Source organism: Podarcis liolepis (genome assembly GCF_965112155.1).
Source record: "Podarcis liolepis genome assembly, chromosome: 4".
Classification (NCBI taxonomy): Eukaryota; Metazoa; Chordata; class Lepidosauria; order Squamata; family Lacertidae; genus Podarcis; species Podarcis liolepis.
In genome coordinates, this window is record NC_139558.1 from 89,090,486 (window position 1) to 89,113,509 (window position 23,024).

General features: G+C 47.4%; 1 protein-coding gene across 6 annotated transcripts in view; it reads right to left on the reverse strand.

The window, feature by feature from the left end:
* AMOTL1 (angiomotin like 1) overlaps window positions 1–23,024 on the reverse strand; it is a 79,732-nt gene that overhangs the window by 11,828 nt on the left and 44,880 nt on the right. For all 6 annotated transcript variants that reach the window (XM_083499344.1, XM_083499347.1, XM_083499346.1 and 3 more), the window contains 6 exons: window positions 21,463–21,760; window positions 19,487–19,631; window positions 18,241–18,330; window positions 11,388–11,533; window positions 9,510–9,659; window positions 2,228–2,418 (listed from right to left, as the gene is read on the reverse strand). In XM_083499344.1, coding sequence (XP_083355470.1) covers window positions 2,228–2,418; window positions 9,510–9,659; window positions 11,388–11,533; window positions 18,241–18,330; window positions 19,487–19,631; window positions 21,463–21,760 — 1,020 coding nt within the window. The remainder of the gene's footprint in view (window positions 1–2,227; window positions 2,419–9,509; window positions 9,660–11,387; window positions 11,534–18,240; window positions 18,331–19,486; window positions 19,632–21,462; window positions 21,761–23,024) is intronic.

Below are 23,024 nucleotides of genomic sequence, written 5' to 3' on the forward strand. Positions count from 1 at the left end.
ATTCACCAGCAAGACCTAGGCAGAGGCGCCCAACCTGTGGAACACCCTCCCATCATATGTCAAGGAAATAAACAACTATCTGACTTTTAGAAGACATCTGAAAGTAGCCTTGTTTAGGGAAGTTTTGTATGTTTGATATTTTATCATGTTTTTAATATTCTGTTGTGAGCCACCCACAGTGGGCAGGGTATAAATAATAAAAATTATTATTATTATTATTATGGTCACAAAAAATTTAAAATTCAGTATTAAACATAAACAAGTTACATTCACAAGATACAGAAATACACATTTTTGCAAAGCAATTTCCCCTAATATAATGCATTGACTACTGTTAGCACTCCTGTGCACACTTTACCTTTGAACACAGTTTTGGAACACAAAATACTCGGCTGAAGAACTGTACTGCAAGAAATGGAGAAGGCTGGCTATGTTTCGGTTCGTGTCAACATTTCAGAAAGTGTGTGCTGGGTAAAGGTAAAGGTAAAGGGACCCCTGACCATTAGGTCCAGTCGTGGCCGACTCTGGGGTTTCGGCGCTCATCTCGCTTTATTGGCCGAGGGATCCGGCGTACAGCTTCCGGGTCATGTGGCCAGCATGACTAAGCTGCTTCTGGCGAACCAGAGCAGCGCACGGAAATGCCGTTTACCTTCCCGCCGGAGTGGTACCTATTTATCTACTTGCACTTTGACGTGCTTTCGAACTGCTAGGTTGGCAGGAGCAGGGACCAAGGCAACAGGAGCTCACCCCGTTGCGGGGATTCGAACCACCGACCTTCTGATCGGCAATCCCTAGGCTCAGTGGTTTAACCCACAGCGCCACCCGCATCCCTAGTGCTGGGTGGGTTTGCCTTTAAATGTAAACTAAATTTAATTACTCTCTCATTACTCTACCTGGAACTTTCTGTATGCTAAGCAGGTACTTGAACACTGAGCTATGTTCTTTCTCCCCACAGTGAGTCATCTGCAACATGAAGCCACAGCAGATTTTTTTGAAAACCAAAATCTGCACCCAACCCAAAATAAAAGCAGTAGAAAAGCAGTAAAGTTTTCCACTAGACAGGACGCGACAGACAGAGGCTATATGCCCACTATAGCTATTTACCACCTGCTTTGCCATGCAGGGCCACCCAAGACGGACAGGTCATAGCCAAGAGTTTAGACTAAATGTGATCCGCCTGGAGAAGGAACTTGCAATGCTCTCCAGTATTTTGCCAAGAAAACTCCACAGACATAAAAAAGGAGAAGTTTTGAGAAGAAAGTGATAGTTTCCAAGGCATGCTCTGGTTCATGGAGTCACGGAAAGTCAAACACGACTAAGATGACTAAACAACAACAAACAACAAATGGTCATCTATATTCGCCCAAAAAGTCACCCACTACTGGAGAACACCCACAGACAAGTCTTTATCCACAGCACCGACTCATCTTCCTGCAGAATTATGCAGAATTCAAAGACTATTTGAATAGTTTTTCACTATAAAACCTTTCCTTCTCTTTCTGAAGTTCAGGGGCAAATGTGGATCCGTTTGTGACTAAAATGCCACCACTCACACACAAAACAAGAGGTATCAGCAGGCATGGGAGAAGTTTGCAGGAGCACAAGGCATATTTCAAGGAGGGAAAGTCCCCAGGTGGGTGTGGGAGCCTTTGAAGTATCCCAGTCAGGGCCAAACTTGCTTAAGTGGCCACAAAATGCTGGCTGACTGTTGGAGGAGAAAATGGACATTGTGCGGGTGGCATGGGGTGAAGAGGCAGTGACTAGCTATAACACAGAAAAGAGCCTCCATATGACGGCCTTTTGCTGCATAAACATTATAATTTTAAGGCACATTCCTTCTCTCGAAGAACTCTGGGCATTGTACCCATCACAGAGTTACAATTCCCAGAAACCCTTCAGAATTCTTTCCAGTAGGGAAATATATTTCTGTTGTGCTTTATAGTGTGTACACAGTTTTTGTTGCAAGTTCCAGTTGCTTATTGTCTACATCAGGGTCCCCCAAACTGTTGTTGGACTACAACTCCCATCATCCCTGACCACTGGTCCTGCCAGCTGGGGATGATGGGAGTTGTAGTTCAAGAACAGCTGGCAGACCCAGGTTTGGGAAACCCTGATCTATATACTGATTTGAGTTTTGAGCCCAATGTACGTTTTCATTTTCTTCTTTTTAAGAAGGCAAACGCAACCAATGCTGACAGACTCTTTCTTCCATTAGCCGTTTCCCTACTTTTCTGTGGAAGTTGCCGCCGCGGCGTTCATGGTAAAATGCCGAATGGCGCTCTCTTCGAGGTACTTCTGCTCCCACTTGGTCATGTCGGCTTCCAGAGCCAGAATCCTCTCCTCTTTCTCGCGCACCAGCTCCATTAACGCAGGGACGTTGTACTCTGGCAGCGGGGCTGCCTGGTAGCTCCCTTGCCGCTAGAGAAAAGCAAACGAAAACACAGTTAGCAGCGCCCACCAGAAATAAAGCAAAAACAAGAGCCCTGCTGGAGCCAATCAGAGTTTCATCTTGCCCAACATCATAACTACTATAACACAGATGCCACATTCTTATACCATGTGTAACAATCACGGCTTCCTCCAAGGAATTCTGGGTACTGTAGTCTGTTATAAAGGTAAAGGGACCCCTGACCATTAGATGCAGTCGCAGATGACTCTGGGGTTGCGGCGCTCACCTTGCTTTATTGACCGAGGGAGCCGGTGTACAGCTTCCAGGTCATGTGGCCAGCATGACTAAGCCGCTTCTGGCAAACCAGAGCAGCGCCTGGCAAACCTTCCTGCCAGAGCGGTACCTATTTATCTACTTGCACTTTGACGTGCTTTCGAACTGCTAGGTTGGCAGGAGCAGGGAGCGAGCAACGGGAGCTCACCCTGTCGCGGGGATTCGAACCTCCGACCTTCTGATCAGCAAGTCCTAGGCTCTGTGGTTTAACCCACAGCACCACCCTCGTCCCATTGTCTGTTATAGGTGCTGGGAATTGTAGCTCTGTGAGGGGGGGGGTGTCTCCGAACAATTCTTAGCGCCCTTAACCATTTTTTGCCATCGCCATCCACCCCTGAACAGGAAACCTCAGAGGGGTGGTTACGACAATTTAAAATTGTGTATTAAACAAATCAGTGTCACAGGAATAGGGCGGGTGCTGAAAACACAAATCTCAGGTGTCAGAGGCCAGGGTACAGAGGTGCACCTTCAGCATTCACCAAAAGCTGTATAATGAAGATGCTAGATGCATTTGCGCTGCTGAAACAACTGCTAAAGCAGTTTAACAGGGCTTTAAATGTATAGTGTGAATGTGATCAGCAGCACCTTGAAGACTAACCTGTTTATTGCTTATTATACATTTCAATATTTCTCCTGCCTTTCTATATATAGCACCTAAAAGCTCAGTTTACAGGTTTTGTGTGTGTGTGTGTGTATAAGATGGACAAATCAGTCTGTCTATGGCATGTGCCATTTTCAAACGTGTTCATTGATAGACTGGTTCTGTCACTTTTTTTGCATTAATCTGTGATTACTTTTTTTAAAAAGAAAGTAATCTAAACAAAAACACGTAGTTAAATTTGCATTTTATCACAAAATACATCTCAAAATACCTATTTTATCTCAGTGTATTGTATGCACTTCTAGATCCATTTTATCCTAAAATTCATTTCTTTACACGTGGTGATATTTTATTTGAGGAGAGAACTGTTTTCCTAAATCTGGAGAAGTGTGAAAACCAAAAAAGATGGTTGTTTTTTCCAGTGTGCATTGCAGTGCTTCCAGAAAGGGCGCTTAATATTGCAAGCAAGTTGGTTCAGATGTTGGCTGATTCGCATGTGCCATTGGCATGCGAGTGCCCGCATGTTTCTCATAGGAATTCTGCCATTTCCCATCCACACCAGTGGGTGGTGCTTAGTGGAATATTTCCATGCTGTGTCGCTTCCCATCACCACTAAAAGAGTCCTTGATGGTTTAGGTTGTCGTTGTCCTCACTTATATATCGTTTAGGTTGTCGTTGTCCTCACATTATATATGCCCTTGTTTTGACAGTTCAGCCACTGATCAGGAAAAGGTGTGTGTGTGTGTGTCCCCCCCCCCCAAGGATTGAGGAAGAGATGAGGAAACCAGACTTGGGGACTGAAGAATCCCCACAAGTGAAACTGAACTGATACTATAAAGAAGAAAAGTAGCTGCTGGACTTCTGTGATGTGCACTTGCAAGCAATGTGTCATGATTTGGATCAGTGTAACACTGTTCTGTAAGGGTGGTGCTGTGGGTTAAACCACAGAGCCTAGGACTTGCCAATCAGAAAGTCGGCGGTTTGAATCCCCGCGATGGGGTGAGCTCCCGTTGCTCGGTCCCAGCTCCTGCCAACCTAGCAGTTCGAAAGCATGTCAAAGTGCAAGTAGATAAATAGGTACCACTCCGGCGGGAAGGTAATGTGCTGCGTTTCCAGCGTTTCCATGTGCTGTTCTGGTTCTCCAGAAGCGGCTTAGTCATGCTGGCCACATGACCCAGAAGCTGTACGCCGGCTCCCTCAGCCAATAAAGCGAGATGAGCGCCGCAACCCCAGAGTCGGCCACGACTGGACCTAATGGTCAGGGGTGCCTTTACCTTTAACCCTGTTCTGTGTCTTTTGTTTGCTGACACTCGGGTCCTACGTCTTATTTGTCCTGGTTTGTGGACATTCCAAAAGAATGCACCAAAACATCCTTATGTAAAATTTATGCATTCTGTACTCGCTTTCACTGTAAAATATGCATTTCTGTTGCTTTGTTGCTTTTATTCCCCGCCCCCATGCACGTTGAATGCATTTTTGTGCAAAATGTGGGTTTTTGTGCATACTTTGGGGGATCAAAACTAAACGGCAAAAGCTGAGAACTGTATAATCCGATAGCTGAATTCCAACCCGGGAAGCAAGTTTGGGAACATTGAATCAGGTCAGTTTGCTGCAAAAAGTGGACCAAAGGAATTCTGTTCCGTGATAACAAAAAGGATTTAAATGATTTCCAGACCTTCCTTCTGATATGGGTGGTCAGAATTGGGGTCAGAGAGAGCAAGCATTCAGTACAGTAGTACAGTAGTTTTCTTCCTCATTCCACCCCAGTTGCTGAACCACTGTGGTTACTTGAACGAAAGGACATTTCACAGGACTCATTCTCCTGTAAATGTACTTTCTTTGTGCTCCCCTGGCCCAGTAACCCCCCACCCTGTTCTAAGAGTAGTACATAGTAAAATGTTAAGTTAGTTCCCATTTCCTTCAATATTTGAAAGTGGCATCTATATGGAACTTGATTTTATTTATATAACACAACAGCGTGCATGCCACTTTACAAAAAACCACACAAAAAAACCACAAGAGGACAGACCCCTGCCCTGTGGAACTTACAATCTGAAATCTTACATAGCGGTAACAGCAGAGAAGGAAGAGAAGCAGAGACACAGCTAAGTGGAGAAATAAGATGCTGTTTCAGCTGCATGTACTTAGGGCTTGGCTGCAGGCTGAATTTTTGGTGATATGCACGTTAAGCCAACTAAAATTCTTTAAAATCGGCAGACAAACCAGATCAAAGAAATGCCTTTCTGTGCACCTGATTTGGCCATCACAATAAGGGCGATTCCAGACGGTGGCTATTTCTGGGTGGGATTCAATCACAAACTGGCAATTTCGGGTTGCGAATTATAGTTGACTGGGAGGGATTCTTGCACCACAGACCCACTTCCCTAAAAGATCAAACTGCTTGCGGGAAGGAAAGTGATGGGGAAATGGACTGGGCAGAATGGGGCAGTGCTTGCTTTTATGCAATGACATCCAATTGCCTGCAAACAAATCAGGGTGAATGCTCATTGAGCAGGCAAATCAGGATGGGCACTAGATAAACTGGTCGCCTGCTCCCTAAGCCAAAACATATCTAAGATACAGGATTCCAGCTGCTCACACAAGGCATATTTCAATTGGCAAGCATGGGTATCTTTCACTGCATGTAGGTCAGTGTCCCAGCTAAACTACACCAGGAAGAGAAAGTATGTTACGTATAATCTAAAAAGCCAGGAGCGGGGCGGGACACATGGGAAAGTATTTATGGCTTATGGGGCAAGGCTTGTCCAGGACCTGACAGTCCATAAATAGAAGAGTGTTTAAATAGCTGTTTCAGAATTTGTCTCTTTTGAGTTAATAGGTATCCCGTAATCAGAAGATCAGATGCAGTCTCTTTCCTGCACTCAGCACATTTAACGGCATTTTACAAAACAAGGCAAGCTCCTCCTCTAGTCTCCAGGGCAATTTGGGCCACAGGCTCTGATCCAGCTACCGTCAGTCATTCCAAAGTCCCACAGAAATTGATGGGAAAAGTTCCGCCACACCTCGCTCCACGTCCTATAACTCTCAGTGGGTTTTTAGTGATGACTAACTTGAGCTGGGTCAATGCCTTTATCAGAAAATGAATTTTTAAAGGGGGGATAAGTGTCCTGGAAATTATCCCCCACCCAATCTTGCAGAGGAAATGATATTCCCCTGTGGCTTCACACCATCCACCCAGAATAGTTGAGGGCATTTGTTGGGGGTTCTCAGTGAAGTTGAAAGCTCTCCTTAGAGCAAACGTCAACAAAACCCAACGTATTAATTTTCCAAACTGGCTTGAAATTTACCAGGGCGTGCCAGGGTGCTGTTTTTACACTAGTTCATCTGTGCATGAAAATATCCAGAAGGCATCCTCTAAATTCCAATTTGGCAGCTACAACGAGGTCCCCATCAAGTCATTCACAGAAAAGCCGTGTAATTGAATCAAAGGAGCCGTTTCCCGCAGCCAAGTCATTAAATTGGTAGAATTTAGTTGAATTTGCTCCCACTAAACGAGTCTTGTGAGCTTGTCCTCTGGCAAATGGATTAGTATAAGCCAATGATTGAATAAACACAGGTGGACTCTCATCTCAAGTGGGAGTTTTCCAGTTTCGGCTTTTAACTGAGAGAGTGCCCCTGGGGACTCTTAATGTGGACTTTTAAAAAAAATTGATCTCAGAAAACTGCAACTGCTCAATCCTGGAAAGCTTCATATTTGCAGGAATTTGTGAATAAAACATACCTTCTAAGATTTGCAAGACTGTGCAAACCACAAGAATCCACCAGATTTTTAATATACCAGAAAGCGACTTCCCACATTTCAAAAGGAACTTGAGCCAAACGACTTTTCCAGATGTCCCTGTGCAAGGACTGGCTCACAGTAGATTTTAACTTGCTGGATGTTTATGCAAGTTCAAGATGTCATGTTTGCTTCACAGGCCTATGGCTAACAACACGATGACATGGCTGGTTGTTGTTTTAAATTTGTAATTTACGTTCAAAAGTCTTTTCTGCTCAACCAATGAACGATGTGAAAATTGTAGATACACAGAAATTCTTTTGCCTGCATGGTACCAGAACTCAAGATCACATGCTACTGATCTGACTGTAGTAGCATTTTGAAGTCCACAGCACTCCCTGAGTTGGATTATTAATATTAAACATGAGCAAAGGACCAAAAAAAATATATTCTAGGCACTGCAGAGATTGTAAAAAGTAAGGCAGCCCTGCCTACTGGCTCACAACTTACTAGGCATGATACAAGAGGAAAAAGGAACAGGGAGGGAAGAGGAAAGCAAGTATTGGAGCAACAGGGTGGCTAGGGAAATCCAGCCTGATGGGCAGGGTATGTATGTATGTATGTATGTATGTATAAATAAATAAATAAATATTATTAGCCAAAATATTAGGTCAGACTGGTCTCTCCCTTGCTGTCATGTCATTCCTGGGAGGCAGGAGATGTATAGTGGTACCTCGGGTTACATATGCTTCAGGTTACACACACTTCAGGTTACAGACTCCACTAACCCTGAAACAGTACCTCGGGTTAAGAACTTTGCTTCAGGATGAGAACAGAAATCGCGCGGCGGCAGCAGGAGGCCCCATTAGCTAAAGTGGTCTTCAGGTTAAGAACAATTTCAGGTTAAGTACAGACCTCCGGAACGAATTAAGTACTTAACCCAAGGTACCACTGTAGTCTCCCAGTGGTCCTTGAGCTGCCTGCAAAGCACACATTTAAAACATATTTGAAGCATGCCCCCCAAAGAATCATGGGAACTATAGCTTACACCTCACATAACTACAATTTCCAGCATCCTTAGCAACCTATGGTTCCCAGGGTTCTCTGCGGCTAGTGATGAAAGCCAAATTGTGTCTTCCTTCAGATCCACACTCCCCAGGTAATGGGCTGCCAGCTGAACCTGGCTCCTACTAAACCAACGGGAACTACAGCCAACTGATTTTGGCTACAACCCCTATACCCATGAAGAGTAACACTCGCTGAATTCAACGGGATTTCCTTCTGAGTAGGTCAGCAGAGGACTGCGTGGCTGGTCTGGATCTAACTGTATGGGATCAAATCCAAAGTGTAACACCAGTAATGAAAGGTAAAGGTAAAGGGACCCCTGACCATTAGGTCCTGTTGTGGCAGACTCTGGGGTTGTGGCGCTCATCTCGCTTTATTGGCCGAGGGAGCCGGCGTACAGCTTCCGGGTCATGTGGCCAGCATGACTAAGCCGCTTCTGGCGAACCAGAGCAGCACACGGAAATGCCGTTTACCTTCCCGCCGGAGCGGTACCTATTTATCTACTTGCACTTTGAGGTGCTTTCGAACTGCTAGGTTGGCAGGAGCTGGGACCAAGCAACAGGAGCTCACCCTGTCGCGGGGATTTGAACCGCTGACCTTCTGATCGGCAAGTCCTAGGCTCTGTGGTTTAACCCACAGCGCCACCCGCGTCCCTACCTGTAATGATACTAACAAACCAGCAGCCCAGCAATGGTGTGGTACCTGCGCGCTACATTTATGGGAGGGACCCCAGCTTGAACTGTGGGCTTTGACACATAACAGGTGTGGTGCAGCAGAGCTTGGGAGAAGAGGAGGTTAAGGGGTGATATGATAGCCATGTTCAAATATATAAAAGGATGTCACATAGAGTAGGGAGAAAGGTTGTTTTCTGCTGCTCCGGAGAAGCGGACACGGAGCAATGGATCCAAACTACAAGAAAGAAGATTCCACCTAAACATTAGGAAGAACTTCCTGACAGTAAGAGCTGTTCGACAGTGGAATTTGCTGCCAAGGAGTGTGGTGGAGTCTCCTACTTTGGAGGTCTTTAAGCAGAGGCTTGACAACCATATGTCAGGAGTGCTCTGATGGTGTTTCCTGCTTGGCAGGGGGTTGGACTCGAAGGCCCTTGTGGTCTCTTCCAACTCTATGATTCTATGATTCTATGATTCTATGATTCTAGGTATATTTCTGCAGGCACCTTCAGCAATGCCAGACTGGCTCTGCCAGCGTGTCCACAGAGCCCCCAACCGACTGCTCCCGACCCCGTAAGGTGCAGCGACCGTCGTGTTGGAGGGGAACAGCACCAACACAACGGCCCCCGCAGCTGATCTTCATGGCAGGTTGCCATAGGTTTGAAACGAGAGGCGCTTTTGGGAGACTCAACACCCCAAGTTCTGTCTCACCTGCTGCATCCTCAGGGATTCCAGCTCTCTCTCCAGCCTGGTGCGCAGGCGGCGCTCCATCTGCTCCCGTTTCTCGTAGGCTGCCTGCAGCTGGGTCAAGGCCTGCTGAAGCTTCTCCACCTTCTCGACGTGAGCTTGCTTCTTGCACAGCTGGAGGGCAGCAGGGTTGCCACAGGGGGAACACAGAAACATTAGACGGAAGTGGAGGGTGACAGCACAGAGCTCGCGCATGGCGGAAAACAGTGTAAGCTTTATGGAGGTTAAGTCCCTGCACCTGGTCACCTCCAGATCTCAGACACCAACGTGATCCATCTGTCACGGATGCTTTAGCTGAGATTCCTGCATTGCAGGTAAAAGGTAAAGGTAAAGGGACCCCTGACCATTAGGTCCAGTCGTGGCTGACTCTGGGGTTGCGGCGCTCATCTCACTTTATTGGCCGAGGGAGCCGGCGTTCAGCTTCCGGGTCATGTGGCCAGCATGACTAAGCCGCTTCTGGCGAACCAGAGCAGCGCACAGAAACGCCGTTTACCTTCCCGCCAGAGCGGTACCTATTTATCTACTTGCACTTTGGCGTGCTTTCAAACTGCTATGTTGGCAGGAGCAGCGACCGAGCAACGGGAGCTCACCCCGTCATGGGGATTCGAACCACCGACCTTCTGATCGGCAAGTCCTAGGCTCTGTGGTTTAACCCACAGCGCCACCCACGTCCCTCCTGCATTGCAGGAGGTTGGACTAAATGATCCTTGGGACCCCTTCCAACTCTACAATTGTATGTTTTGAAGCAAATCCCAAGCGTTGACGTGCTGCTGCCAGTCAAAGCTTTCAGTCCCAAACTAAAGAGGCTGTTTGTTTGACTCTGTTGTTTACTGCTCTCTCAATATGATAGGAGGCAAGATCCTAAGACTCTAAGCTTTCGTTTTAAAAAAACCAAGTTGCCAGACCTCATGACCATGGTGGAAAGATTGACCACTATTCTGGGGGGGGGTAGGGGTTCAGTGGCCAGAGAAGGGGGCCTCAGTACTCTAGAGATCCCTACCTCTAATCTGACAAAGTTGTTTAACCTTAACAAATGCCACGAACCTTATTTCTAGTGAACCTCCCAACTTGATGCCCTTAGAATGGTAGTGGACCGCATAATATACCAAAAATTAAATGCAAAGTACCTTGTTATATAATCCATAAATTGACATAAACCTTTCAGACTAATATTTGGTCTATTTGTGTAGCTAATGGTCCCACCGTTCTCCTGCAAAAATGTCCGTTGAGTTTTGCTCCTCTAAGTAATTTCAGATTTTGTGCTGATTTGTCAATAACGGTGGCTTGTCACTCTCTCTTATATTAGGATGTTTAGGGAGGAGTTTCATATTTCCTTGGTTTCTAGCAACCAAGCATATCATGTGCTGGAAAATATCCAGCAGCTTCTGTAAGACAGCAACCCTAAATATACTTACTTGGAAGTAAGCCCCGCTGAGCTCTGCAGCATTGCTTAGAAAACACAGTTAGGATCAGGCTGCAGATGTGAATGCTAACAGTAAAATGTCTTTGGGCAAAACTGCACCATACATTTAAAGCACTCTTAAACCAGTTTAAACAGCCATGCCTTCTCCCAACAAATCATGGGGACTTTAGTGAGTTCGCCTTCATCAATCCCTCTTCACAGGAAACTCTGGAGATTATAGCTCTGTGAAGCTCTCCTAGCAACTCTCAGGACCCTTATCAAACTACAGCTCCCAGAATTCTTAGGGTGAAGCCATGAATGTTTAAAGTGGTGTCATAGAGATTTAAATGTAGAGTGCAGATAGTGCATGTCTGGGAGAGAGAGGGAGAGAGAAAGAAAAGTGTAGGTGGTGAATGAACTGAAGGACGGTCTGGTGTTACCTCCTCTTCTAGCTTGATGACTTTGGCTTGTGCGCCGTTGAGCGCCTGGTCCAGGATTTCGATGTGCCTTCGCTGCTCCTCGCTGGTCAAGCGCAGGGCTGCCAAGTCCATTTCCAGCTTCTCTTTCTCTTTCAAATGTTCTTTGTCTGGAAAGGGAGGCAACGGCCAGCTGCATCAGAAGCTCTCACAGACCCAGGAGGGACACTGAACAGAAATAAACTCAAAAAGAGGCAACATGGTGCATTGGTCATGGCAGGGCTGCAGGACCCTTTTCAGCTAGAGGGCCAGGTTCCAGCCAGATGTGCGGGGTATATAAATAATAATTATTATTAAAGATGTAACACAGTGTTTCCCAAACTTGGACCTCCAGTTGTTTTGGGACTACAATTCCCATAATCCCTGATGGTCTTGCTAGCTAGGGATGTTGGGAGTTGTAGTCCAAAAACAGCTGGAGACCCAAGTTTGGGAAACACTGACGTAACACATTCTACACACCAGCCACACAAAAGCCAACACAAAGCTCCCTACCAAGCTCTCAATCCAGGCAAGAGAGAGGCATTATCACAGTTCAAGGACACGTTTCAGCCAGAAGAAACCACGCAAGGAAGGCACGAAGCAGGGCATGGACTCAGGCCAGGGTGTCGTTTGCAGAGCCTTTAGGGCCAGGCAAGTAGGCCACATCCGGCCTCCAGGTCTAGGGATTCCCTGTCCCTGGGTTAGGGTGTCAGACTAGGAACAGAGAGACCCACATTCAAATCTCTGCTGGGTCACTGGGTCAAACCCACCTCACAGGGCTCTTGTGAGAGGGAGGGAAGAACCACTTCTGCTACTACCGTGAGCTCCTTAAAAGAAAGACGAGATATACCGTATTTTTCGCTCTATAAGACGCACCAGACCACAAGACGCACCTAGTTTTTGGAGGAGGAAAACAAGAAAAAAAAAATCTGAATTTTCAGAAGCCAGAACAGCAAGAGGGATCGCTGCGCAGTGAAAGCAGCAATCCCTCTTACTGTTCTGGCTTCTGGGATAGCTGCGCAGCCTCCAATCACTCCACAAGATGCACACACATTTCCCCTTACTTTTTAGTAGGGAAAAAGTGAGTCTTATAGAGCAAAAAATACGGTAAATACATAAAGACTTTCACAGTTTCATTGGGCAGGCTGCAGAGGTGTAGCAAGGCTTCCTTGCCCCCATGGCAAGGAGTGTATCAGTGCTCCGACCTCCAACCCTTGCCAAGGCTCCCCCAGAAGTGGAGGCGCAGGCCAGGCAAACTCCTAGCTATTCCGAGCCAGAGTGAAGACCCGCAATTTTGCATCTCCCTGGGTCTGTGTCCTAGGTAGGGGCCAACCTGGTCAACCCCTAGACATGCCCCTGGCAGGCTGTCTTACTCCCCGTCATTCATTATGGAACTTATTTGAACTAAGGACCACCACTGCTGTGCACTTGTTCTTTCAGACACCATTTCACACTTCTTACTTTAGAGCTAGCCGGGTGAGACTTAGATAAAAGCCCAGCTGCTACATTTGCCCATATCGCTGTGAAACTACATGTGCTTTTCAATCACCTTAACTGCAGCCTCTTCCACTGCTGGAAAGCAAGCTATTTCGCAGCTAGAACTTTAAAATGTATATTTGCTTGATTATTCAGCATGTAAAGCCCAGGTCTCTCCTTCCATTTTATTATCACAACTACCCAGCAAAATAGGTGAGCACTAAGGCAAGGGAGTGGGATGCGGGTGGCACTGTGGGTTAAACCACAGAGCCTAGGACTTGCCGATCAGAAGGTCAGCGGTTCGAATCCCTGCGACGGGGTGAGCTCCCGTTGCTCGGTCCCTGCTCCTGCCAACCTAGCAGTTCAAAAGCACGTCAAAGTGCAAGTAGATAAATAGGTACCGCTCCATCGGGAAGGTAAACGGCGTTTCCGTGCGCTGCTCTGGTTCGCCAGAAGCGGCTTAGTCATGCTGGCCACATGACACAGAAGCTGTACGCCGGCTCTCTCGGCCAATAAAGCAAGATGAGCGCCGCAACCCCAGAGTCAACCACGACTGGACCTAATGGTCAAGGGTCCCTTTACCTTTAATGCAAGGGAGCTGGCTAGCGGCTGCGGAGAGTCCAACAACAACTGGAGGGTCAAAGGTTCCTCATCCCTGGGCTAAGAGAGAACAACTGGGTCCAAAGTGATCCAATGAGATTCATGGAGAAGTTGCCAAACTGATGCTTCCCTGGTTCAGTCCTGACACACCATTCATTAGATCCCACTGACTCTTAAAAATGTAAGTATCGGTGGGGTATACTGCTACTCTTTTATGCCAGCTGTTGATTCTGAAGATGCTTCGCTAGTACCAACATCCTTTCCCAGTGGGTGTTGCTGTGCTTTATTTAGCCGTGCGCCATTCAAGTGAGCTTTGCTGCGAGTCACTTAAATGCACAGGAATCCACATCACTTCAGCTGCTGCCAAACATTCCAGAATAGCTGTCATGCCCTGGGACGGGCTGCGGGTTACCAGATAGCCTTTCGCCTGCTCATTCAGCAGTAGACATTTACCCAGAGGCCTCTCGACCTTGACGAAGGGAAAGAACCCTCAATAGGATCACGGCGACACAGCACAGATCCTTAAGATTTTAGAGGCCTGTTCCTTGACAGCCCAGGTTCTGTATGCAGACCACGCAGTCTCTTCCTCCATCACCACTGCCTTTAGAGCTTTGTTTTGGACTCTAAAGCGGATGAGCTAAATCCAATGGCACTGTTTCCTTAGGATACAAGACCTAAATGTTCACCCAAGTATGGGTGTTCCTTAGTTTTCATTCTCCCTTTCGAAGACACAACAAACCAAACATAATCTGTGGATCGTTTACCAGCCACTCTAGCAAACCAGGGTTCCCTTCCACCTCAGGGGCTACGGCTTACATGATACACCCTCAACTCTGGCTAGAGGGATGAGAGTATATAAATAAATTTGACCTGTTTGAGGAGGTCCTGTATACAACCTTTCTTTCTATTCTTGGAAATACTTCTCTCTCCTATTTGTAGCATCTAGCTGTCTGGCCCAGATGAACTAGGCATGCTAAACATCCCTGCCGTTTTATATGACCCTGTCTCAAGGAACTATCACTGCACACAGGTCGTGAACTGACAGGGCAGTGAAAGTGTCCGCACCAATATTTATAGCGATGCGTGAACAGAAGCGTTGTTCAGGGAATGCTGTGTTACAAGGAGAAATGGTGGGACTTTATGAGACCCAAGCTGGATGCCCAGGACTGTCACAGATACTGACTGACTGACTGACTGATAGATGGATAGAGGAATATATATTCCTTTATTTATTTAAAAGAATATATTTATATATCTGCCAACAAAGGCCCATATAGTTAAAGCTATGGTTTTCCCAGTAGTGATGTATGGAAGTGAGAGCTGGACCATAAAGAAGGTTGATCGCCGAAGAATCAATGCTTTTGAATTCTGGTGCTGGAGGAGACTCTTGAGAGTCCCATGGACTGCAAGAAGATCAAACCTATCCATTCTGAAGGAAATCAGCCCTGAGTGCTCACTGGAAGGACAGATCCTGAAGCTGAGGCTCCAATACTTTGGCCACCTCATGAGAAGAGAAGACTCCCTGGAAAAGACCCTGATGTTGGGAAAGATGGAGGGCACAAGGAGAACGGGACGACAGAGGACGAGATGGTTGGACAGTGTTCTCGAAGCTACCAGCATGAGTCTGACCAAACTGCAGGAGGCAGTGGAAGACAGGAGTGCCTGGCATGCTCTGCTCCATGGGGTTACGAAGAGTCGGACACGACTAAACAACAACAACAACATTTATATATTTAAAGGAATATATATATATGTTCTCTCTCTCTCTCTCTCTCTCTCTCTCTCTCTCTCTCTCTCTCTCTCTGTGTGTGTGTGTGTGTGTATATGAAAGAATTTAAAAGTTTTGGATCCTGTGTCCATTTCATTTCTAGCCACCAGCGGCACCCTTCTGCTGGCAAGGGAGGGCCCAATCAGTGCCCGTCTTCTCCTGGGGTGATTCCCTTTGCAGAGCTCTCTGTTGGGCCCCTGCCCACTTCCCTCACACCAGTCACCAGAGAGGTTGGGTCGCGCCGGGTTTGGTTTGGGCTGCGGGCTTCTATGCGGCCTCCCTAGTTCTCCCGGTCCCCTCCTACCTCTCTCTCTCGATGGCTGCAGCAGCAGCAGTGGCCATAGCGGTGGAGGCTGCTGAGTGTTTGGCTGGGGTGGGGGTGGGGGTGGCTCCGCTGTGTTCTGTTCAGCTCCAGAGGCCAGTGGACCTCCTGTTGGACTGCCACCAGGGCAATCCCAGTCCCGGTGAACCTGAGGTCATCAGGGAGGGGGTTGGGGGCTCTGCTCAGCCCTTTTAATTTTTGCATTGGGCGCCCCGGCTCCCCCTTGTTTACAGTAACAGCAGCGTTGGCAGTGCAGGGACCGGCCAAAGAACCCTGTTGGTGCTGGTGGTCCCTATGAGCTTAGTGCGGCCATGGCTAGTCATCTGTCATGGATGCTTTAGTTGAGATTCCTGAATTGCAGTGGGGTTGGACTAGATGACCCTTGGGGTCCCTTCCAACTCTATGATTTCATATAGGGTGCAGGGGGGGGACAATGGGGAAATGGGTAGCAGAATGAGGCAGAGAGACAGACAAAGGGAGCGCCCAGTCCACTTTTGGTTCTGGAACAGCCCCAACTACCTCCGGCTCTGGCCCTGCCCACCCTAAGAATATGGCCCTTGACAGACTGTCCTCAAGGTTAAGAAGAAGAAGAAGAAGAAGAGTTTGGATTTGATATCCCGCTTTATCACTACCTGAAGGAGTCTCGGAGCAGCTAACATTCTCCTTTCCCTTCCTCCCCCACAACAAACACTCTGTGAGGTGAGTGGGGCTGAGAGACTTCAGAGAAGTGTGACTGGCTCAAGGTCACCCAGCAGCTGCATGTGGAGGAGGGAGGAAGTGAACCCGGTTCACCAGAGACTACCGCTCTTAACCACTACACCACACTGGCCCTCAATGTAGCCCTTGGCAGAAAAGGGGGCTACATGGACCTGCTTTTTTACAGTCTGCCCTGGACAGCAAAAGGAGGCTTGTTATGCACTTGAAATGCCAGTTTAGGTGACTCTGAGCTGTGCTCCACAGGGTAGCTGATGGAGGGGTGTACTCTAGAGTTATGTGAGGGTGTTATCAAGGCTGCACACGTGGTGCCTGAACCCCTGGCACAGACCTACCAATAGAGGCATGGGCCCCTGTTGTAACTAGCCATCGGTCTTTCCTAGCCCTGAAACCTGAGCTCCTTTCACGGAAAAGAACCAGGATTAGTCATAGTCACATTCAGTTTATTTATAAACTGCATTTTCTGAAATGTATTTGTGCTCAAAGAGGCTCACGGATAACAAACAATCTAAACACAATGGTGCAATAACTATAATGCACAACAAGAATTGCTGCCAATACGACATTTATATTTTTAGGACCCACCTCATTTTTGTGATTGTGAGTTGCTTTCAATTGTTTTTAACACTGTGTTTTAATTGCCCCACCGCCTTCAGTGGTGCTGGAGGAGACTCTTGAGAGTCCCATGAAGATCAAACCTCTCCATTCTTAAGGAAATCAGCCCTGAGTGCTCATTGGAAGGACAGATCCTGAAGCTGGGGCTCCAATAATTTGGCCACCTCATGAGAAGAGAAGACTCCCTGGAAAAGACCCTGGTGTTGGGAAAGATGGAGGGCACAAGGAGAAGGGGATGACGGAGGACGATATGTTTGGACAGTGTTCTTGAAGCTACCAGCATGAGTTTGACCAAACTGCGGGAGGCAGTGGAAGACAGGAGTGCCTGGCATGCTCTGGTCCATGGGGTCACGAAGAGTCGGACACGACTAAACAACAACCGCCTTCAGGTGAAGGACAGGTAATTTATAACCACAGCAACCTAACAGGGGTGGGCAGACTTCGGGATGCTTAAATCTACTTGTTTGTTGACCAGAACACCAAGATCTAACAACCAGAGCTGGGCACAAGAGACATAGAGATATAATTACAGAACAAGAGTGCCTCTGGGCATATTCTTAGCCTGAAGGTTTGTTTTCAATATCAGAACTAACTGAACTGAACTCACAGTCATTTAAATTCCATTCCTAGTTAGGTCTCTCTCCCCCCCCCCCCCCAATTTCAGCAGCTTAATTTAGGTAGGCAAAGACATTTTGCTGTGACTGTTAAGCTATTTCTTCTAATATAATGCATTTTCAGGTGTTATTCTCACTAATATATGCATTTCCATGCACATTTTCTTCTAATAGTACGAAATGGTTGCAGAACAGCATTGCAAAATTCAAAAAAGTGTGAATTTCAAAGACTAGCCATGCTTCAGTTCATGTATTACTTCAAGATGCGCGAATTATGGAGTTTCTCAATTTAAATGCAAACAAAACTAAGTTTCTTCTCCATCCCCTAGACATGTGAACAAATCCCTGAGAAATGGTTCCCTCAGAAATATCCCTTTGAAGGCCTGTTCAAAACTCATGAAACAAAGGGCCTTCTTCTCCTTTTATTTGTACCTGTGTGAATTCAGAATTATCCCAAAAGGAGAGAAGAATTCCATTTCACTATGAAGCATATTTCTCTTGAGACTTTGCCCTGACATCAACATATTTATTTAAATTCCCCCCTTGCCTACCACCTACCACTAACTCCAACTAAGCAATACGGTAAAACAAGTCTGCTAGAAAGAAACCAGTCTCCAACTTTTAAAAAAACTGCTAAAAACATAGCACAAACAAACACCTCTTCCATTCTCTGACAAACCACACATAGTGAACATGCATATCTTCGCTATATATCAATGTGGTACTCACTCTGAGAGGCATAAAGACCCTCTGTTGCCTTATCTTCGTTCCCATCAAACTCTCTGCTGGCTAGCTGCCTGTTGGCAGCCTCCAATCGCTCTACACAGAGAAGGGGAAACAGCTTAAGAATAAACATATACATATGGCCAGCCTCAGAGAATAAAGAGACCTGCCACATGCACCGTGATATAAAAAGAATCTTGGGAAAGGGAAGCCAGCTATACAATATTGAAAGACATGTAGATCGTCCTGAAAAACAGGGAAGGCCAGCCTGCATTTCTAACCCCCCCCCCCAAAGGAGGGACTCTGTTCTGTAGGGTCTCTGTCTGAAGGCAGAAAGTATATTTCTCTACACAAACTTCCCTATGGATGCTCATGTTCCTTCACAGAGTTGGTGCTCTCCAGCAGTCCCGGTTATGAAACACCATGCAAAATCCAAACAATTTCAATATTAAAATATGGACTTCTCGCTCTTTCGCTTTTTTAAAACTTTGGTGTTTTTTATTCTTTTACTTGTAACTGAAGCTGTTAAAATTTGGTAGCAACACCTGAGGACAGATGAAATTGATCTGCAGGGGGAGTTGGACTTCTATCAAAAAGAACAGCCCTTGTATTCGAGCAGGGACATTGTTATAACATAATTCCAAAGTGAATTGTCTACAAAGCCAAGGAGGACCAACAGGAGGTCCAGAAACATCTGGCTTGATTCCCTAATCTGTATTTCCCCACTCTGTTGCCCACCAGATGTTCTTCGAGAATGACAGCCCATCACTGCTCAGCACCGGCATGCTAGCTGAGGCTGAGGTGCGTAAGAAGGGGGTGGGGCAGTTCTCAGTTTCAATAAAGCAGCAGACAACTGAAGTCAACTGAAAACGAGAGCAAAGATTTTCAATCTCATGGCTGTACAAAGAGTCCAAGGCTTGCTTAGCCTTGTTCCTGTAGTGTGGCAGTAAACTGTGGGTTAGGTATTGTGTCTGAAGCAAGGCTGCGGCAGCCACTGAGGGCACCCCATTCCACATAATTTAAGGTGGGCAGGGAGAGAGGGGGGGAGAGACTTAAGTACAATTTTTCAACCAGGTCCAGGAATATATATATATTTAATGGCTCTACCAACAATAACCCCTAAACGTTGTTACAGGAAAACAGTTTGCTCGGTCAGAATCTTTGACGTGGCCATCTGGAATATGATAGTTCAGGAACGAAACAGAAATGCAATGGGAGGGGAATGAAAATACCTTTCGTAAAAAGAACATACCACGTAAGGCCCGGTTGAAATCATGGAGACGCCTGATTTCGCTTTCCAGCTTGTTACGCATCGCCTTGTCCAGCGATTCCCTCTTGGTGGTGGTCTTCACCAAGTCCTCATAGGCTTCTGAAATCCTCTGGATTTCTATTTCAAACTGAAATGTTTGTGTGTATGAGGAAGAGGAGAGAGAGAGAGAGAGAGAGAATAAGGGAGAGCATACAACTTTCCATTAAAAGCTGGGCAGGGATGCATGTCAATCATTGACTTGAAACTTTTGAAAGAGAGGTTTGTGCAGTGGCCAGAAGCGTGTGCCAACTTTCACACTAGCACTGTGCGGCAGGAAGAATTCTCCTACAATGATGCCAAAAATACAACTCCTCCACAGGCATTAATAATCCTACTGCTGCTGAAGGAAACCAGCTCCCCAGCCATGACAGAAGAAAGCGACTCCAGCAATGGAAGAGGACGCAGCTCAGTGGTGCAGCTCATGCTATCCAGCAGGCAGACCCAGGTTTAATTCTCAGCAGCTCTATGGAGAGCCACTGCTGGTCATGGGAATTCTACCAAGTCAAGCAGTTCCCCCAACTTACATCACATCATATTATCCAGTATTTATATACCACTATTCACTTTTTAGGGACGCGGGTGGCGCTGTGGGTAAAAGCCTCAGCGCCTAGGGCTTGCCGATCGAAAGGTCGGCGGTTCGAATCCCCGCGGCGGGGTGCGCTCCCGCCTCTCGGTCCCAGCGCCTGCCAACCTAGCAGTTCGAAAGCACCCCCGGGTGCAAGTAGATAAATAGGTACCGCTTACCAGCGGGAAGGTAAACGGCGTTCCGTGTGCTGCGCTGGCTCGCCAGATGCAGCTTTGTCACGCTGGCCACGTGACCCGGAAGTGTCTCCGGACAGCGCTGGCCCCCGGCCTATAGATGTGAGATGGGCGCACAAACCCCAGAGTCTGGCAAGACTGGCCCGTTCGGGCAGGGGTACCCTTACCTTTACCTTTATTCACTTTTTGGGGAAGCGGGTGGCGCTGTGAGTTAAACCACAGAGCCTAGGACTTGCCAATCAGAATGTCGGCGGTTCGAATCCCCGTGACGGGGTGAGCTCCTGTTGCTCGGTCCCTGCTCCTGCCAACCTAGCAGTTCAAAAGCACGTCAAAGTGCAAGTGGATAAATAGGGGGGGGAAGGTAAACGGCATTTCTGTGCACTGCTCTGGTTCGCCAGAAGCGGTTTAGTCATGCTGGCCACATGACCCAGAAGCTGTACACTGGCTCCCTCAGGCAATAAAGCAAGATGAGCGCCACAACCCCATAGTCAGCCACGACTGGACCTAATGGTCAGGGGTCCCTCTACCTTTACCTATTCACTTTCTGTTGTTGCTAGGCATGCAAATACCTATTGGTGTTATGGGCTGCACCGAAATAACCTCTCTGGGCTGCAAGCCTGGGCAGTGTGTCTAGAGGTCCTGGGCTGCCCAGACAACAAGACCCCTTCCCGGCTTCGCTGTTGTGGTCTAAAGGAAATCAGAGCAATCCGTTTGGCACCAGCTTGGCTGCAGGAGCTGTACAAGACACCACCCAACCGCCTTAAGTGCTCCTTAGCCTTTTCTTCTCCCAAGGATGCCCTGCAAAGGACATCAAAGCAGTATATGCAGTGAAATATCCCACTTTCCTTCCATCATGGAATGCAAAGCAGCACTCACATGGTTCCCATGCAGTCTCCCATCCAAGCACTGACCAGACCTGGACCTGCTTAGGTAGCAGCCTCATGTGCCTTCAAACCAAGCTATTGAATTGGACCTTTACTGGGTCCCACATTGCTGCACTATATAAGTTCCAAATTAGCCGTGTCCCTAAATTGATCATATTCTGGGCCAAACCAGGCAGTGCTGTTCATCCCCATCAGCAAGTGGCGCAGGACACTTTTCTTCTGTCACCCTAGAGGATCAAGACGCAAAGCCCAGTCCCACTCAACCACACCACGCACCTTCTGGAGTTTATCTGCTTTCTCATAGTAGCCCTCCAGCTCCTTCTGCAGGGCCTCGTTGTCGTCGGAGAGCATCTCCACCATCTGCTGGGCTCGCTGGACTATAGTGAAGGCATCTGGTGGGAGCGGCTGCTCCTGCTGCTGGCTCGGCGGAGTTGCAGGCAGGGACTGAGACGCCATGGCCATCGAGAGGGGCGGCAAAGAGGCAGAGTGCAATGGGCCAGTGAGAGAGGAGGCCTGTGAGGACATCGGGCTGTGCTGCTGTTGCAGGGATGGAAAAGATGACTGGCACTGACGGCTGCATGGGAGGGGGAAACAGATGAGTGGTGGGAACAGATTAATCGGATCATCGGCAGTGTGAGCAGTCAGTCTGCCAGAAGTGACTGCTTATTGGTGCTTAGTATCCCATACATGAATGGGACACAGGTGGCGCTGTGGGTTAAACCAAAGAGCCTAGGGCTTGCAGATCAGAAGGTCGGCGGTTCAGATCCCCGCGACGGGATGAGCTCCCGTAGCTCGGTCCCTGCTCCTGCCAACCTAGCAGTTCGAAAGCACGTCAAAGTGCAAGTAGATAAATAGGCACCGCTCCAGTGGGAAGGTAAATGGCGTTTCCGTGCGCTGCTCTGGTTCGCCAGAAGCGGCTTAGTCATGCTGACCACACGACCCAGAAGCTGTACGCCGGCTCCCTCGGCCAGTAAAGCGAGATGAGCGCCGCAACCCCAGAGTCGGCCACAACTGGACCTAAAGGTCAGGGGTCCCTTTACCTTTACCTCTACCCCATACATGAACAGTGAAACACTTTCCCCAAGTGTGTATTTTTATGTAGCCAAAACAGTACCACCTGAACACAAGAGGGAGGTATCAGCAGACTTTTTAAGAAGTTCAAAAGGAATCCTGAGGGGCAGGGAGGAGAGAACAGCCGAATGAAAACTGAGCATGCTGTGTGGCCACAGGATTCTGTTGGGGGCAAGGGATGGGAAAGGATGGAAGTAGTGGATGGGAGCACGCCATGCGGCAACATTTTGTTGCAGGTCCCACCAGTTATAATAATATTAGTTACCGATATAACTCGACACCTATATAGCACTATGTATGTACAGAGTAACTTTGTTTTTTTAAGGAAAAGTCTCTGCCCCAAGGACTTTACAATCCAACTTCCAGTAGTTGGAGAGACAACAAAGCAGAGGGTAAGGAAAGGGAGAGGTCAGCATGGGACAAATATGGGGAAAGGTGTTAGTTGCAGACAAGGGAGGGAACGCAAAAGAGCAGGAGGCGACTTTCTCTCAAGTTCTCTATCCAGAAATACTGAATTCTGGGAAATCTTACTGACCACTAGGTAAGCTTATTCAGCAAAATTTGTCTGGCAGCTGAAATTTCAGTGGGAATTTGCCAAACTATTTTCAAGCTTGTCTCTGCAACAACAGGCAGCAATTGGTGGGGTTTTTTTGGGGTGGGTTTTTTTTAAGAACGCTGAGGGAACTAAATTCCACAACATGTGGTTGAGTACACAGTATACCTTTAAAACACATCTGAAGGACATTCTTTGCCTCAAAGGATTCTGG